General features: G+C 36.5%; 1 protein-coding gene and 1 pseudogene across 8 annotated transcripts in view; one reads left to right on the top strand and one right to left on the bottom strand.

Moving 5' to 3' along the window:
• The window catches only part of NUMB (NUMB endocytic adaptor protein), a 191,274-nt gene that overhangs the window by 114,050 nt on the left and 57,130 nt on the right, over positions 1–20,094 (top strand). For all 8 annotated transcript variants that reach the window (XM_046009246.1, XM_046009250.1, XM_046009252.1 and 5 more), the window contains one exon: positions 3,282–3,422. In XM_046009246.1, coding sequence (XP_045865202.1) covers positions 3,297–3,422 — 126 coding nt within the window. In that variant the 5' untranslated portion in view covers positions 3,282–3,296. The remainder of the gene's footprint in view (positions 1–3,281; positions 3,423–20,094) is intronic.
• Positions 11,707–11,836, bottom strand: LOC123945248 (annotated as a pseudogene).

The raw sequence follows: 20,094 nt of genomic DNA on the forward strand, positions 1-20,094 counted from the left end.
GTTGGCACTTCCACTCTGTTGTCTTATTGGTTAATAGAATGTACAACAATAAATAGCTGCCCAAAGAGCAAGTAAATGTACTAAAATTATTTAGACAGAGGTTGTATGGCTTCCTTTAAGGGAAGTTGTCCAGGTTGTTCCTTTTTCGATGTGATGCTGGACTACCATTACATCTGTAGTCTCCTTCCAGCACCAGTGATTCTCTTTGGTCTTGTATGTCTACATTTATCCTACCTAGTAAATATTATTTAAATATGATGGGGATCTATGTTGTCTTTTATTTCTTCAAATTCATAGTGTGCCATAAATATGAGAGGTCCTGTGTTAAAATGCAGAGTAGTATTTAAATGAGATATAGTTTACTATTAAGGAAATAGAAAATTGCTGTAAGGTTTGAGGAGTACAGTAAAAGCAGAAGATATTAATGGAAGTCCTATGAAATGAAAGGACCTAACCCATTCCTAACTAGGAAAATGCTAGTTTCCCTGAAGACTCCCAAGTTTACTTAAAAGATGAGTAGACTTTAACCGGAGGCAAATAGGGAAAGGTCTTTCTAGGGAGAGAGGAACATATAAATAGGCTCTGAAGAGGGCATGCCTTGTTTGGAGACCTGTAAGTAGTTCAGTATGGCTGGAGCTTAGCATGTGATTGGGATTGGTGAATGAAACCAGATGAAAAGGGACTGTGTTTTTCCAAGCTTAGACATTTGGACTTGACCTTGAAAGTGTTGTGAAACGAGTGAAGGATTTTAAGCTGAACAATTCCATGGTCAGATTTGTGTTTTAGAAAGCATTTTGGCAGTAGTCAAGAGAACAGATTAGAATGAACCTTTCTTGGAAGCAAAGCAACCATTAAGTAATTGACTTTTGCAGTAATTTACACAAAAATGTCTGAGGATAGTAGAACTGATGTGGGTGGGGGAATGAATTCAAGATATACTAAGGAGGAAAGAGCAGTAGAGTTATTAGTCAGAGAAAGAGTGAATTCAGGGATGACTCTTAGTAGGGTTGTCCCCCTACAAAGAGAAAGAAGTTAAGAAGAAAGGAATCTCATTGGCTTTTTGCCCCAAGATTCTTAGAGTGCCAACTTGAGCAAGGATATAGGTGCTTTTTTATTTCTTTATATTTGTATTTGCATATGTTTTTCAAATGTATATGAAGAAGTAATAACAGGATGTATTATCAGGGAAGGTTATGGAATTTTTTTTTTTCAAATCTATTAGATTAAGATAGACTCTTACTTAAGATAGTTTAGGAATGAGTAATCTACTTAAAGGGAAAGGAATGGACTACCTTTTGTCCAGTCATTTGATTATTTATCTATTTCATATACTTTATGAATCAATTTTGATTTGAGAATAAATTCATTTTTAGAAAATCCAGGATTTTTTCCTTTCCATTTGTTTGTTAGAATTTTTCCCTTTTAAGACAATGTGTGGTAGGATTGGGTTGTCTGTATAAACTAGCTAATTTAGTAATAGTTCTTGTGTGACATTATGCATTTTAAGATATAAAATGATTTTCATCAGAATGCAAACTTTGATTTTCAAGTCTTTGATTGGTGTCCTGTGGGAATTAATGTTTAATCCCTTGCTCTTTAACACTTCTAACAGAGAGGATGTTTCCTGTATATAGCTTTGTCACATCATTTTTTTTTTTTTAAGATTTTATTTATTTGACAGACAGAAATCACAAGTAGGCAGAGAGGCAGGCACAGAGAGAAGGGGAGGCAGGCTCCCTGCCAAGCAGAGACCCTGATGCGGGGCTTGATCCCAGGACCCTGGGATCATGACCTGAGCCGAAGGCAGAGGCTTTAAACCACTGAGCCTCCCAGGCGCCCCTGTCACATCATTTTTAAAAGTTAAGATCTGTCTTAGGCTTGTTGAGGTGGTTAAATCCCCTCAAGGAAGGAATGAACAATGCTGTGCTCCTTAACAGAAAACTAGAGGTATTGGTTTCAGATTTTGAGATCTGCTCTGCAAAGGGACACATTCATTATGTTTATTCATTGGTTCTTGAATGTTCTGTTGTTTCTTATCAGTTAGGTCTTCCTTCCCTGTAGATATGTGATTTCTTCTGTACCTTTGAAAGCATTAGAGAGTTACCTCTTCCAGTAACAAAAACAATAATAGACGATAGTTCAATACCTTTTAATTTACAGTATTAATGGTAAGACTTGTACCTTTATAACTGAAACCTGTTAACTCACTTTCATTCTGTAATGATTATAGATATGAAAGTATATTCTGATGTTATACTACTTGCAAGGAATTTTTTCCTTAGAATAAATTAATCCTAGTAGAACTTTTTCTTCTTTATGTTATGTTTATTTTTTATTTTTTTTTTTTAAAGATTTTATTTATTTATTTGACAGAGATCACAAGTAGGGAGAGAGGCAGGCAGAGAGAGAGAGAGAGGAGGAAGCAGGCTCCCTGCCAAGCAGAGAGCCCGATGCGGGGCTCGATCCCAGGACACTGGGATCATGACCTGAGCTGAAGGCAGAGGCTTTAACCCACTGAGCCACCCAGGCGCCCCCTGTTATGTTTATTTTTTAAAAAGATTTGTTTATTTACTTACTTATTTGAGAGAGCAAGTGAGCACAAGCCAGGGGAGAGGCAGAGGGAGAAGCAGACACCCTACTGAGCAGGGAACCTGACATGGGGCTGGATCCCAGTACCCTGGGATCATGACCTGAGCCAAAGGCAGACACTTAACTGACTGAGCCACCCACGTGCCCCTCTTCTTTATGTTTAAAAGAAACTTTATTTGTTTCCTTTTTATAAAGATGTTTTATATTCAGGCTATAGTCCCTGGTTTGCTTAATGTTTTCTAATATTAAGCCAAAAGGTCCCTAAATTTTAGTGTTTAGGAATTTTTTTTTCCTGAAGTATGAATGTTTTCAGACATTGACAGCAGTCTGTAATTTGGCCTACATGTACAAATTTCCTTATTCAGAAATTAGAATGGATTTGAGGGGCAGGTCAGTAGGAACACTCATTGGATTATTACAATTAAAATGCTTGAAAGTTCTTTGAATAACATCTTTTCCAAAACTTAGAGGTTATTGTAGTTTTATAAGAGCTATTATAGTTTTGTGGGGTTTTTTGAAAAACGAAATGATTTATTTGAGCTTAGAGTTAATCTAATAGGAGGGATACTAGTTGTTCATTTTCTGTTAACCAAAATGTTTCATCTGGGACATTAGTTTTATATCAGCATGGTAATCCAAACTTTGTTAGAGGTAATAACCTCTTTTTCATATTTCTTTAACTCTGTCTACAGGTTGTAAAAGTTAAAATGAACAAACTACGGCAAAGTTTTAGGAGAAAGAAAGATGTTTATGTTCCAGAGGCCAGTCGTCCACATCAGTGGCAGACAGATGAAGAAGGGGTTCGTACTGGAAAATGTAGCTTCCCAGTTAAGGTAAGAGCTCGTGTTTCTGTAATTCTAGACATGGAAAAGAATTGACAGCCTATTATATGTGAAATCCCATTGATTAGGACCATCAGAAGTAAACCCTCTAAAATCTAATCCCTTCATTTCCTGCTTCAAAGTAGAATTAATCAGAAAAATATAATTAATGGTTTTTTTCTCTTTATATTTTAAATAAGAATTTCTGATATATAATCTGGAATCACTACAAATAAGATCACTTCTGATGAGAAACTGATCCTGAGATATCTAAAAATCCCAAATTATCAAGAATCAAATTATTTTGAGTAATAAGCTTACTCAGTGGTTGGGCAGAGGGAACAGGAATCTGTTTTCTTAAATACAGGCCGAGTATGTTTTAGAAAATCTTAATAGAGTTAAAAGGGATTTTCTCTTTAATCTTTTAACTGTTTGCTGTACAGAGGCCATTTAAACTAATGCCTTCATTTGTCAGATCAGAAAATGGAAGTGCAAAGAAGTTAAGAACATAGTGAATATGTTAAAAAGGGGGTGCCATGTAGGTGTTTTTTCTTGCTACTACTTGACACTCTGGAGAAAAGGGGTAACATTTAAAGTCACAAAAGAAATGTACATGGTACACTGTTCAGTGAGAAGAAGCAATTTATAAATATATAAGCATTCTATGACATGTGTTAAGTACAGGGTACTAGACCAAAATGTTAATGTCTTCCAAGAAAAAATTTACTCTAATATAAAATGTTAACATTTTCCCCTACTTTCTACATATTCTTATGTATGAATATTCTTACTGTGATTTTTCTCCTTGTACTGCCTCAGAAAGGGAAAAATTTTGTATGTCAGGAAAAGTGATTTGTAGAATCTACAGGTTAGATAAATACATGTTGTTGTTTTTTTAAGATTTATTTATTTATGAGAGAACGTGAGTGCATGTGCACATGGAAGGGGCAGAGGGAGAGAGAGAATTTCAAGCACATTCCTTGCTGACCAAGGAGCCCAACACAGGGGCTCAGTCCCACAACCATGGGATCATGACCTGAGCCAAAACCAAGAGTCAGATGCCCATCCAGCTGCACCACCCAGTGCCACATGAATACATGGTTTTTAAAATACACAAATTTTTCCACAGTCTGTCAATAACTAAGCATTTTCCTAATCACTGAGCTTTGTCTACTTAACTCATTTGCTGTTCTTCTTTTATAGGAATAATAAACTTAAATATTTTAATTTAAGATTTTGGTTATGATATTAAAACATTTAAAAACTCCTCATACATTTATACTAACATGTTCTCTACTATCTCCCCAACCTCATCCCAAAGAGAGGCTCATTTTGATTGTACAAGTTGAGTACTCTTACACATTGTTGATTACTTAGAGTATAAGTTATAACCTCTTAGGGCAATTTGAAAATAGCAATTAAAATTTTATTTAATTTTTAAAACTTGAGGCTTACATTTTGTTTTAAAGATTGATTTATTTATTTGTTGGAGAGAGAGAAAGAGTGAGCATGGCGGGGGTGGTGCAGGCAGAGGGAGAAGCAGGCTCCCCACAGAGCAAGGAGCCTGATGTAAACTCCATCCAGGGTCCTGGGATCATGACGTGAGCTGAAGGCAGATGCTTAACCCACTGAACCACCCAGGTGTCCTAAGTTAAAATTTTAAACGCACTTTTCATTTGATCAGAAATTTTACATTTAAGAACTACATTTAGAGGGACTTGGGTGGCTCAGTCAGTTAAGCATCAAATTGCTGATCTCAGCTCAGGTCTTAACTTTAGGCTCTTGACATCAAGTCCTGCACTGGGCTCCATGCTAGGCATGGAGCTTACTTAAAAAAAAAAAAAAAAAGAAAAGAAAAAGAAAGAAAGGAAAAAGGGACTTACATTTAAGGGGCCCCTGGCTGGTTCAGTCAGAAGAGCATGTGACTCTTGGGGGTTGTGAGTTCAAGCCCTACATCGGGTATGGAGATTAATTTTAAAAAATAATAATAAACTTTAAAAAATAGTAGGAGGCAAACCATAAGAGATTCTTAACTATAGAGAACAAACTGAGGGTTGATGGAGAGGAGGTGTTCCTGGGGAGGTGGGCTAAATGGGGGCTAGATGGGGATTAAGGAGGGCACTTATAATGAGCACTGGGTATTATATATCAGTGATGAATCACTAATTCTGTTCCTGAAACCAGTATTACACTATATGTGTATTTAAATAAATTATTTATTTAAATTTAAATGTATTTAAATTTAAATAAAAACGAGACAAAATTACATTTAAGTACATTTATAGATATACTGGCACAAGTGGTCATTAGCATTGTTTGATAACAAAAATCTGGGGCACCTGGGTGGCTCAGTCATTAAGCATCTGCCTTTGGCTCAGGTCATGATCCTGGGGTCCTGGGATTGAGCCCCGCATCGGGCTCTCTGCTCAGGGGGAAGCCTGCTTCTCCTTCTCCTACTCCCCCTGCTTGTGTTCCCTCTCTCACTGTCTCTTTCTCTGTGTCAAATAAATAAAGTCTTTTAAAAATATGATAGCAAAAATCTGGAAACAAGTTAAATGCCCATCATTCTGGGATTCGCATAAGAAATTATGACATCCAGGACAGCCCTCTCAGGTCCCTTCCCTTTTTGGGAGCTTTATACTGTATCACTCCATAAACTTTGTACTATTGCTCAGGAAAAAAAAAAAAAGAAAGAAATTATGACATCCATTAAGTGGAATTCTTCGCTACTCTTAAAAAAGAAACAAGGTAGACCTATATTCATACATTTGGTAAAATTTTTTGAATACCTGCTCTGTGCTGGGCATATGCTCAGTGGTAAACAAAAAGACAGTTCTTGCTCTTGTAGAGTTCTTAGTCTCCCCATGGGAGTACAAACTTAAATTAGATATTTGCTTTAATAATATATGATTTTAGGGGCGCCTGGGTGGCTCAGTGGCTTAAGCCTCTGCCTTCAGTTCAGGTCATGAACTCAGGGTCCTGGGATCGAGCCCCGCTCTCTGCTAGGGGGGAAGCCTGCTTTCCCCTCTCTCTCTGCTTACTGCTCTGCCTACTTGTGATCTCTCTCTCTCTATCAAATAAATAAATAAAATCTTTAAAAAAAATAATTAAAAAATAATACATGATTTTAGACTGAGATAAATGCTTTTTAAAAAGGGAAGGCTGTAGTTTAAGAAGTTTATGAGATGAACCTGGAAAGAAGTAGGATGTAGCCTAATAGGCCATGTTAAGGATTTGGAACTTTAATAGGAAGCTACTACATGGTGTGGGTTTTGTTTTTTTTTTTTTTTTTCATTATTTATTTTATTGTGGTAAAATATACAACATAAAATTTACCATTTTAACCATTTCTGTGTGTACAGTACAGTAATATTAATGACATTCATATTGTTGTGCAGTCATCAACACCATCCATCTCCAGAACTTTTCATCTTCCCAAACTGGGACTCTGGGTGTGGTGTCATTTGGAGGTAGTCCATATGGATGTGAAGAGTTTGGTGAGAGATTACTACAGGAATCCAAAGGAGAGATAATATTTACTCTGAACTAGGGTGATAACTGTGGAGAAGAAAAGAAATGAAGTAAATTGAGAAATAATTAAGAGATAAAGCCAACAAGAATTGGAAATGGACGGAATGGTGTTAAGGATGACACCTAGTTTCTTGTTCCAAACTGATAGAGGTGATGATCATTGACATAAGACACATTGAAAAAATATTCTGTGATATGCTCACATAGAAAGGTTACTTTAATGTATTATTAGGTCGTAAAGGCAAGGCATAGCACAATGTACATAATATGATTCTGTTTGTAGTTAAAAAGAAAAAAAAAGCAAGGAAAAGCAGATATATAGATATCTGCTTATATATGTAAGAAATATCTGTAAGAAGACACAAGTAAATCTGAATTACAGAATGGAAATGAAGGAATTGGGATCTTTTTACTTTTCAATATTTATCTTTTGGAACTAGTGATATTTCTCATGAGCATGTATCATATTTGTAATAAATAAGCATATGTTTTAAAAACCACATTCACAGGATTCTGAAAGGCTGGTATTATAGTATTGAAATAATTGAAGTAAAGTTAATTGAAGCACTTTCAATTGGCTGTGAAATATACAGCTTTTAAGTATTCTGTTTTTAAAGATTTTATTTATTTTGACACGAAGAGAGCACAAGTAGAGGTGGGGAGAAGCAGGCTCCCTGTGGACCTCGATTCTAGGACCCTGGGATCATGAGCTGAGCTGAAGGCAGAAAATTTAAGTGACTGAACCACCTAGGCACCCCAGCTTTTAAGTATTTTGTGTGGGACAAGTAAGATTCAGTATCATTCAGTGCTGTAGTCATTTATCATAATAAACAGTTGATGGGATGTACTTTAGAGATAAAAATATAAGATGTAAGATTTACATGTTACATAGGCAGGGGAGCTTATTTAGAGTGGGTTTTTTTGTTTTTGTTTTTGTTTTAAGGTTTTATTTATTTATTTGACAGACAGAGATCACAAGTAGGCAGAGAGGCAGGCAGAGAGAGAGGAGGAAGCAGGCTCCCCGCCGAGCAGAGATCCCGATGCGGGGCTCGATCCCAGGACCCTGAGATCATGACCTGAGCCGAAAGCAGAGGCTTTAACCCACTGAGTCACCCAGGCGCCCCTAGGGTGTTTTTTGTATGGTCTTCTCCAAATGCCCTTGAAAGCCTTTCTACAAGACATTCATCCTCTCTGCTATGTTGTGGCTCCCCATCCCTTATCTGCCTTTCCTTCCCACCCCACACACATATACAAGTGACACATGGTTGGATAGGAGAATCAGAACCTGAAATTATTTTTGGTAGCCTAAAAATAGATAAATTTCCTCACTCAAATATAGCTGGGCAAATAATGTCTTATCTGTCCTTGCCTTAGGGACCACAGAATTCTGAACCTAATGAGTCGGCATAAAAAGTTACCCAAGTAGACAACTAGGAGGGTGGCGGTGGGCATGCTCACTGAGGAAGAACATGTTTGAGAGTAGAGAAGAGGAGTTCCTTTGAAGTGCCAATGAGATGTGTGCATGCAGATCCCCACTCACCACAAGCACCATGAGTTTTGATTTTGAGATTACAAATAAATTCTAGTAAGTAGGTACATTTGCAAATGTGGAATTCTTAAATAATGAGGGTTGACTATGTATAACTTATCACTGAAGTCCTGAGTAAGTGAGATTGCCTAGAGGAAGTAAGAGGAGGGGAGGGCCTAGGACAAATGTAGAAGGGATAGGCAGTGAAATGGGTATCTTCAAAGGAGAATAAGAATGAGAGGTCTCAGAAGGCAAGGTTTCAAGGAAAGAGAAAGTGGTCAAATGCTATGAAGAGATCAAGGAAGAAATGAAACTTCATTAGATTAAAAATCTGAAAGTCGGGGCGCCTGGGTGGCTCAGTGGATTAAGCCGCTGCCTTCGGCTCGGGTCATGATCTCAGGGTCCTGGGATCGAGCCCCGCATCGGGCTCTCTGCTCTGCAGGGAGACTGCTTCCTCCTCTCTCTCTGCCTGCCTCTCTGCCTACTTGTGATCTCTCTATCTCTGTCAAATAAATAAATAAAATCTTTAAAAAAAAAAATCTGAAAGTCTTGGTGACTTTGATGATAGCACTTATGGGGAGTCATGAGGATGGAATCTAGATTGAGGAGTAAATGGGTGCAAAATAAAGAGGAAGATGACAAATCTAGAGATTACTAATTCAAGAAGTTTGTCTGACAAGGTTATATGAGTATGGGAAGGGGTGGAAGGGAAGTATTACAAAGCTCACAAGAAAACTTTTGGTGTTGATGGCTGCTTATTCTATTGATTGTGATGATGGTTTCTCAGGTATATACACAAACGCAGCCAATTGTAACTTTATATATAGTTCATTATATGTCAACAAGGTGGTTAATTTTTTTTTTTTAATGAAAGAGTTTGTTCAAAGGAGAACAGAAAGGCAGAATAACAAGGGGAGTGTGAGGTTGAGAAACTGTGTGTTGTTTTAAAACTGTTTTAGCAATTTTATTAGATGCAGTTTACATACCATAAAGTTTACTCATTAAAATCTATAAATCACTGGTAGTTTAATTTTATGTTGAATCTTGTGTTTAATGTAGGAGAGACTTGAACGTAACTAAAGGGACTTTATAAAGAAGCATGTAGAGAGTGGATTAATTTTAGATAGAGGAAGGATGCTGCTTCTATTATAAAGTAGCAAAGGTGGGATATGGGGTAAATAAATGCACTTAAATTTATGGTGTTGGTGGCTTAAGACTGATGGTGTTCTATTTTAAAGACATATTTTCTCAAGGAAATAACGAAGACATTTGTAGAAGACTGAGGAGAGAAGTTGTGGAGTTAGGTTTTAAAGACAGTGAAGTAGCTACTCCGTAGAGTGGGAGATCTAGAATACGCAATTACCAGGAAAAGAAATGCGATTACTAGATAGTAATCAAGTGAAACAACTCATTTGATCTCTGCCATGTATGTTTAAGTGTACTGGTGCCTGGGGCGCCTGGGTGGCTCAGTGGATTAAAGCCTCTGCCTTCAGTTCAGGTCATGATCTCAGGGCCCTGGGATCGAGCCCCGCTCTCTGCTAGGGGGGAAGCCTGCTTTCCCCTCTCTCTCTGCTTACTGCTCTGCCTACTTGTGATCTCTCTCTCTCTCTGTCAAGTAAATGAATAAAATCTTTTTAAAAAAATTATACTCGTGCCTATATAATTATAATAATTTAGTATTACAGTAATGATTAGCATAAAGTAGGTTTCAGAGCTTGTCTTGCAATTCTGCTAGGATAACAAGATAATCTTTCTAATAGAGGAGGAATTTTGATGTTAGAAGTCAGATATTACCTGTAAAAATTAATGTAGTGGTTCTCAAAGTGAGGTCCCCAAAATCTTTTGTGGGATCCTGACATACTTTCTGTTCCAACTATGTATCTGTGTGAAGCCATAGTTTTGTTTTGTTTTGTTTTTTTAAGATTTTATTTATTTATTAGAATAGAGCATGAGAGAGTGCGAGAGGGAGCACGCACACACAAGTGAGGGGAGGGGCAGAGGGAGAGGAAGAAGCAGACTCCCCGCTGAGCAGGGAGTCTGACTTGGGGCTCCATCCCAGGATTCTGGGATCATGACCTGAGCTGAAGGCAGATGCCTAACCGACTGACCTACACAAGCGCCCTACCCATTGTTTCTTTATATACTTCAGAACAACATGTTCTGACAGATTGAATGTAGATGCAAATTTCAAAATCCAGTTTTCTGTTAAGCCAGATATTAGAGAGATTTTCAGAAATGTGAAGCAATGCCACTCTTCTCTCAAAATTGTTTCATTTTGGAAAATAGTTATTTTTCATTAAAAATGTCATTTATGGGAGATTCATTCTCTTTTCCTTTACAAGTCTTCCAGATACTCTGTATCCCTCTCTATGTAGTAAACTCTGCTTTCACTTCTTGCTGGCTTGTCTCAGATTTCCATTCTTCCAGAAGCCAAGGACCCTCTTGGCTGGTCCTCTGGGAGGACCTGGCCTCTGCATCACTAATTAATGGGACATTGTGGAAAGTGCTTAGAAAGGTACTACGTTGTGGATAAAAATTTGCCCTAGACTAAAATCTGCTCTGACTCCACCTAACAAAGCTTAAAATCAAGCCTCAGAATTATCAAAATGCCTAAATGTATCCCAGAACAAAGGTCATGTATATTTAATAGGAATACAAGAGTATCAGCATCCAAAAAGGTTAAATTTGCAATGTCTGGCATCCAGTTCAAAATTACCAGTCATGCAAAGCAGCAGAAAAATATAACCTGTAATAAGGAGGAAAATCAAAGAGACATAGGCCCAGAAATAACCAATGCTAGAATTAGTAGACAAGGACATTAAAACTTGAACGTAATATCCCCTATATTCAAAAAGTAGAAGATAATATAACACTGTAGTTAACTACACTGGAACTAAAATTTAAAAAAAATAAAAACTTTTAAAAGTTTAAAAATGGGGGTGCCTGGCTGGCTCAGTTGGAGCATATGACTCTTGATCTCAGGGTCATAGGTTTGAGCCCTATGTTAGGTGTAGAGTTTATTTAAATAAAGTTTATTTAAATAAACTTAAAAGAATTTTTAAATGTCATTTTTGTTAACATATAGTGGGGTTTATTATCATTTTTCAATGAATTTTTAGAAGTGAGATTCTTAGTTTTAATTTCTGATATAGTAAAATTATATAACTGACCCAAAAAAAATGCTTTGGAGTCTTCAGTGTAATGGGTCCTGTGATCAAAAATTGTGAGACCTTCTGATTAAAACAGTATGCTTCATCAATTAAAGTAATATACTACTTGTAATTGCTTACTAACATTATATTTTAATTAGCAATAATCGCGCCTCGGATAAACCTCATTGGCTACGATACTGCCACTGCGCAAAGCTACTAACATTATATTTTAAGATGCTAGTATTAATTTTGGTTGTTGGGATGCCTCAGTGGCTCAGTCAGTTAAACATCTGCCTTTATCTCAGGTCATGATCCCAGGGTCCTGGAATCAAGTCCCGCATTGGGCTTCTTGCTCTGTAAGGAGCCTGCTTCTCCCTCTGCCTGCCACTCCCCCTGCTTGTGCTCTCTCTCTCTCTGACAAATAAATATATAAAATCTTTAAAGATTTTTTTTTTGGTTGTTAAAATAAGTTAGTGGAATCTGAGCCAGTTTATTGATCCTTTGATTTGTAATTAAAATCTTTATTCTCTGATTAAAGACTTGATTAAAGATTAAATATTTAATCTTTAAATTAAATTAAATTAAATACTGATTAAAGATTAAATATTCTCTGATATTCTCTGTAGAATATATATGGAATGCTAAAACGAACCTTTTGGTTAGATTGTGGATTTCATAGTATCTTTAAATTTGGAAGGATAGAGACTTAAGGGACTGGATACAGAATTCATGCTTATTAGTATTGCTTATAAATTGATCTACTTTAACTCACTGTAGAGATGGAAGGACTTCTTATCCCATTTAAGGTTATAATAATATAATAACCCATTTAAGGTTATATTCCTAAACCTAGTTTATATTTAGTTTTTATTTATATTTATATTTAATTTATATAAATATAAATCATATGAATATATATAATTATATATAAATTTATATAAATATAAACTATTTATTTTTTTAAAAAGATTTATTTTATTTATTTGACAGAGAGAGAGAGATCATAAGTAGGCAGAGAGGCAGGCAGAGAGAGAGGAGGAAGCAGGCTCCCTGCTGAGCAGAGGGCCCGATGCAGGGCTTGATCCCAGGACCCTGAGATCACAACCTGAGACGAAGGCAGAGGCTTAACCCACTGAGCCACCCAGGCGCCCCTAAATATAAGCTATTTATATTTAGTTATAAATCCTAAACACATGGAAGTGTGCTAGTATGTACAAATAGGGTAGACCAAATGGAGAACTGAGCATATGAATGCTAGAATTGCATGTGTTTACCTCCTGGACTAACATTGCTGATTAAATGTTCTTCCAGGTTGTTCTGGGGCCCAATATTTTTTAAAAGATAAGGATTGCCATTGTGCTAGAAGTTACAAGAGATAGTGTTTTAATAACAGATTTTGCAGGGGTTGGCCATTAGAACAGTAACACCAAGCAATTCTTGGACACCAGCAGTGTTTGAGAATTCAACCTAATTGTGACACTGTCTTACCTGCAGATAGCAACAGATTCCTCAGTTTTAGGGTTCAGGCCTATAATACTTTCCCCTTGCCCTCCACCCCATACTTCAGATACCAGTCACAAGGCCCAGATTGTTTGTCACCTATGTTTCTGAATAATGGTTACAGATTAGAGATCCATTGATCTCCTTAGGTTTAATTAATTTGCTAGAGGCAGCTCACAGAACTCAGGGGGAACACTTAATATTTAACAATTTATGAAAGGACATGATAAAGGGTATGAATCAATGGTGAGATAAAGAGATACATAGGGGGACCCCTGGGTGGCTCAGTCAATTAAGCATCTGCCTTCTGCTCAGGTCATGATCCCAGGTTACTGGGATTGAGTCCTGCCTTGGGCTCCCTCCTCAGCAGGGAGCCTGCTTCTCCCTCTGCCTGCTTCTCCTTCTGCTTGGTGCTCCCCCTGCTTGTGTTCTCTCTCTGTGACAAATAAGTAAATAAAACCTTTTTTAAAAAGAGAGAGAAATACATAGGATGAAGTCCTGAACAAAGTTGCTTCTGCCCTCATGGAGCTTGGGGCTTGGCTTGGTGACACTTAGAAGTGTTCTGATTCCCCAAGTAGGTAAGCTCTTCAAAAAGAAAGGCCCAAAACTGTCTTTTGGAGGCATCTTTACATAGTCATAATTGACTAAATCATTGACTGAATCTTCAGTCCCTCTTCTCTCTCCAGAGGTTGGGAGGTGGGACTGGCAGATTCAAATCTTTTTTTTTTAGATTTTATTTATTTGACAGACAAAGATCACAAGTAGGCAGAGAGGCAGGCAGAGAGAGAGAGAGGGAGAAGCAGGCTCCCCACAGAGCAGAGAGCCTGATGCAGAGCAATCCCAGGACTCTGGGATCAGGACCCAAACTGAAGGCAGAGGCTTTAACCCACTGAGCCACACTGGAGCCCACCCCTTTAATCACCGCTTGGTCCTCCAGGCAACCAGCTGCCTCCCTTAAATGCTTTCCCAAAGTTGCCCCTTTACATAACAAAAGACACTTTTTATCACTTCTAATACTCAGGAAATTCCAAGGATTGGGGGAACTGCCAGTCAGAAACTGGTCAAAGATCAAATATATGAGAAATATATTGTGGTCATCTGAATGACCAAATCTGTTATTTCTTGCAGATCACAGTATCACACAGGCTTTTCTTATTTTGCATGTAACCAAATAGCCATGGTACAGAAAGTAGAGCTCGTACTATTTCAGTATTTCTAATAGCGTAGGTCCTAATCTACTGGTTTACCTACCATATAACAAGTATCATTTGTAATTTCAGAAGTTTTGGGTGCACAGTGTTAATGCCAAATGAAAAGTTGCTAACTGCACTTTATCAAGAAAACACAAATGCACAGAATAAAAAGTAAAATGGGAAAATACAGATACTAATGGAATTTTTAAAATTAAAATTCTAGGGCGCCTGGGTGGCTCAGTGGTTTAAGCCGCTGCCTTCGGCTCAGGTCATGATCTCAGGGTCCTGGGATCGAGTCCCGCATCGGGCTCTCTGCTCGGCAGGGAGCCTGCTTCCCTCTCACTCTCTCTGCCTGCCTCTCTGCCTACTTGTATCTCTCTGTCAAATAAATAAATAAAAAAAAATCTAAAATTCTATAAAATAAACTTGAAAATAAGGATAAAATTGGTAATACCCTTAGGTTATGTAAATGACCAAAACTGCCTCCCCCAAAAAACTAAAAATATAAAAGAGACTAATTTGTGTAGAAGAAATACTGTAATATGTAAGAATTATCTACCTCCTTTTTTCCACCTCCCACCCCTAACATAGGAAGGGAACTATTAATTTAACCCTAACCCTAATTGTGTGTTTATATATATAAAATGGAGTTAGAGTCTAATCTAAATAATGACAAGTTTTTAATCCATTCTAAGTGTCTAGTAGCACGTTCAGATGTCATATAAGAAGCAGAATATCCTCTATGCATACTACCTACGAGTGATTTTCCAAGTCATTATTACCAGAAATGCCTCCATGTATTTCTTAAACACTCCCCTTTGAGAAACCACTGGTATAGGGCCTTACAGATTATTTTAAGGACTTTGGCTTTTATTTAGAGTGAAATGGGAAGCCATTGGAGAATTTTGAGCAGAGGAATGACTTTATATAAATTATATTTTTAAATGATACTCTGATTCTTGCGCTGAGAATCAGCTGTAGAGAAGAGCAAGGGTGGAAGCAGAGAGATCAGTTAAGTGGCTATTGTGAAAATCCAGACGTGAAGGATGATGATGACTTCCATCAGGGTGATGGTAGTAGAAGTGGTAAGAAGGGGTCAGATTCTGGATGTATTTTGTAGATAGAGCTGATAGTATTTATTGATGGATTAAATTGTGAATGTCCATCAAAAGGGAGAAGTCAAGGATAGTGCAGATTTTTGATCTGAGCAGTTGGAAGGGTAGACTTGCCTTATATTATTTGGGGGAAGACTGTTGGTAGTGGAGTGATTCATGAATGAAGGATAATACCAAGCATTTAATTTTGATTCTGTTATAAACGGTAACTTTTTAAAAATTTCATTTTCTGCTTATTGCTGTTACAGAAATAAAATTGACTTTTCAAAAATTGAGATATAATTGACATATGACATTATATTAGTTTCAAGTGTACAACATAATGATCTGATATTTGTATATATTACAGAATGATACAATTGACTTATTAATTTTTTACAGTTGACTTTTGTATGTTAAAATTGTATCCAGTTTCCTTGCTAAACTCACTTATTCTAATAATTGTATATTCTTTTGGGTTTTCTAATAATACAGTTATATAATCTATGAATAATTATTGTTGTATTTCTTACATTCTAATCTTTTTTTTTTCCCCATTTTATTTATTTTTTTCAGCATAACAGTATTCATTGTTTTTGCACAACACCCAGTGCTCCATGCAAAACGTGCCCTCCCTATTACCCACCACCTGTTCCCCCAACCTCCCACCCCTGACCCTTCAAAACCCTCAGGTTGTTTTTCAGAGTCCATAGTCTCTTATGGTTCGCCTCACCTCCCCAATGTCCATAGCCCCCTCCCCCTCTCCCAATCCCACCTCCCCCCAGCAACCCCCAGTTTGTTTTGTGAGATTAAGAGTCATTTATGGTTTGTCTTACATTCTAATCTTTATACTTTTATGTATATATGTATGTATGTCCCTTCATTGCATTGGTCAGAGACTGATGTTTATAACTTTGGGTAGAATTGGTGATAAAAAGAATACTTGCCTTATTCTCAGTCTTACCACAGTTTATCAGATTAAACAAGTTCCCTTCTGTTCTTGGTTTAAAAATTATTAAAATTATGAATGGAAACTAAATTTTGAGATGATAACATAAATTTTATCTTCTGTTGGTAAATTATACTTGTGATTTTTTTTGAATAGTCAGCTAACCTTACATTCGTGGAATAAATTCAATTCATTATAGACAGATACTGATCAAGTTGAGTTTATTTAGTATATTTCTAGGTTTTCTTTGGTAATATTTTGTTCAGAAATTTCACATCTATGCTTTTGAGTCAGAATGGACTGTAATTTTGCTTTCTCATTTTGTCTTTGTTAGATTTTGTGTTAATAGAACTGAGGCTGGATTACAGTTTTAGCAAGACTCTGTCTACTTCTGGTTTACTTCTGGTATGGTGACGTACTTTTCGTGTGTTTAAGCTGAGATACTTTAGTGTTCACTGGAACCTATTCCTCTGGTTGGTCCGGAATTCTAATTCTTCACTGCTCAGCAAATTGAAAATGCCAAAAATTCATTCTTTTTAACATGTTTATCTGTTTCTTGTAATTCTTGTGAGTTGGTTTTTAGGCACCTGATCAGATTTAATTTATTAAGCGTTGAAGAATGGTGATACTTTAATTCTGTCATCCTTTCTTCACTTATCAGCTGTAATATTTCTATAAAGCAAAATCCCCATATCTACTGCTTGGTTAGCAGTGGTTTAGTTTAGCTAGAAAGTTAGGGTAATTTCATTTATGAAGGAAATATTGAGCCATAAGCAATGTTACCAAAATGGTTGACTGTTCATTTGATCAGCTTTTTTTTTTAAGAGTAACATTGTTAATGTATGTAAGACCAATAAACTATAAACCACTACTTAAATAGGAGAGTTGCCTAAGTAATGTGAGATAGTAAAAAGAAGATAGATAGTTGAAAGAAGAAAGATCTAGGAGTGAAAAGATCAAAGGTCTATTCCTGGCTCTGAATAGTTAATTTACTAGTTACATGACCTTGTGCAAATCACTTAACCTGTTTGACACCAGTGCCATATTTGAAAGGTGAAGATTTTGAGTCTCCTTAATTCTTTCTAACTTTAAACTCCTGTGATTAGATTTAATACATATACTTAGGTCGGATGACTCGTTCAATGTAATCGTACTTGAAATTTATACAGAAAAGTAATCTGTTATAATTTGACTTAACTACTCCTCTTTAATTAAAGACCCCAAACAAATTTTGATATCATGTTCTACACATCTGCATCCTGTATTTGCAATATAATACAGATTATGTATATCTGATAATATGCCTTACACCTTATAAATTGATTATGATGTCTTTTTTTTTGCCAATGTTGGAAACTGTTGACTGTATGTTCTCTCACATCAGACCTGTGCATTTCTTCTCATGGTCTATATTACCAAAACAAGGGGAAAGTCTACTTTTTAAATAATTTTTTCAAGAAAAGGAAAAATGAATTAATTCATCCAAGAATGAAATTCCACACACTAGTTTTTCTAAAGTGCATTTTTGTGAATAAAAGTCCCTTACTCAGAGGGATTTTGGAAAAGACATACAGACAAAAGAAGTCCTGGTGTCAAATATTTTAGCCATTAAAGCATAAATCAGCTGCAATTCTTCAGAGAGATAGTGTCTCAGAGGAGAAAAGAGACCTCCTTAATAATGTTTATTTCAGTGGGCATGTTTTTCTCATCATCTAGGAAGGCACAGCACTGACTTCCATCTCCACATTCCCAAAATAGATTGCAGTCTATATAGGAGATATTTTTGTTCTGTCTTCTCCATTAAGTCTCTCCCACCTTTTTTTTGTTGGCATAAATACCCATAAGGGACCAGTTGAGTTGATCAAAATGATGGAATAAAATCCTTTGCAAACACTTTGAAACCTATATTCATATCTCAGCAACTAAAGGTAATTCTGAGACCCTAAAACCCTACTTTCTCATTTTATTATTTATTTATTTATTTGAGAGAGACAGTACAAGCATGAGGGGCAGAAGGAGAGGGAGAGAGAATGTCAAGCAGACTCCACCCAGAGCATGGATCCTGATGTTTTAACATTCATTCCAAAGGTCTGGACTCAGAAAAAGCAGAGCATTAGAACTGAGAACCCATTATAGAACCAGAACCTTCAGTGGGATTTATAATCAGTGAAACAGAGAACTAAAAGAAAAAGCAAAAAACAAAACAAAACAAAAACCGAAAACAAAAATTAAAAAAAAAAAAAAATAGAAGCTTGCCTCTGCTCACACCCTGGGTAAAAAAGAGGCATCTCCCACCAAAAATTTAAACATTGATCTGGACTTTATATGCTATAACCTGCATGGTGTAAGAATCTTCAGATTAATATACAATAGGTCTTAGGCTACAAATACACCTGTGGTACCTTTTAGAACCAAATGTAAAACCACTGTATAATCCAGAAGGCATGATTTTTTTTTTTCCAGAAAAGTTCAGCTTCAGTAAAGATGAATTTACAATTTAAAAAAGAAAGTTATAAATCATATGTGGAAGTGATCAGCAGTTATTATAAGGATTATACAATAAAGAACAAATTAGCACTGTAAGAACTTGAATTAATAGACTATAGAGGACACTATAAAATATGTATATATAAAATCATTTATTAATTCAAACCATAAGGCAAAAATAAGACAGTGAAAAAGAAAGAATAGATAGATCTGACGAAGAATCAAATCTAAGCTTCTGAAAATGAAAAATACTGTTACTATAATTGAATTTAGTGGATAGATTCAGTAGTAGATTAGACTTACTGAAAAGAGAGTTGGTAAACTGGAGATAGATTTGATGAAGTTCCCCAGAGTGCAGCACAAGGTGATAAAGAGAAGATCCAAAAAAGAGATGAGGAAGGCTTTGAACAAGAGCTAGAACAAACAGTCCTGAAATTTATATGGAACCACAGTAGACCCCAAATACCCAAAGCAATCTTAAAAAAGAAAAACAAAGTTGGAGGCCTCACAATTCCAGACTTCAAGTTATATTACAAAGCTGTAGTAATCAAAACAGTATGATGCTGGCATAAAAATAGATCATAGATCAATGGAACAGAATAGAAAACCCAGAAATGAACCCATAGCTATATAGTCAGTTAATCTTCAACAAAGCAGGAAGGAATATCCAGTGGGGAAAAGACAGTCTCTTCAACAAATGGTGTTGAGAAAACTGGACAGCAACATGCAAAAGAATGAAACTAGACCACTTTCTTATACCATATAAAAAATAAAAATGCATTAAAGACCTAAATATGAGACCTGAAACCATAAAATTCCCGAATAGAACACAGGTGGTAACTTCTTCGAAATTGGCCATAGCAAATTCTTCTAGGTAGGTCTCCTGAGGCAAAGGAAACAAAAACAAAATGAACTATTGGGACTACATCAAAATAAAAACCTTCTGCACAACAAAGGAAACAGTCAACAAAACTAAAAGGCAACCTGTGGAATGGGAGAAGATATTTGCAAAAGACCCATCTAACAAAGGGTTAGTATTCAAAATCTAAAAAGAACTTAAAGGGGCGCCTGGGTGGCTCAGTGGGTTAAGCTTCTGCCTTGGGCTTGGGTCATGATCTCAAGGTCCTGGGATCGAGCTCTGCATCGGGCTCTCTGCTCGACAGGGAGCCTGCTTCCCCTCTTGCTCTCTGCCTACTTGTGATCTTTCTCTCTCTGTCAAATAAATAAATAAAATCTTAAAAAAAAAAGAA

Source organism: Meles meles, chromosome 6, assembly GCF_922984935.1.
Source record: "Meles meles chromosome 6, mMelMel3.1 paternal haplotype, whole genome shotgun sequence".
Classification (NCBI taxonomy): Eukaryota; Metazoa; Chordata; class Mammalia; order Carnivora; family Mustelidae; genus Meles; species Meles meles.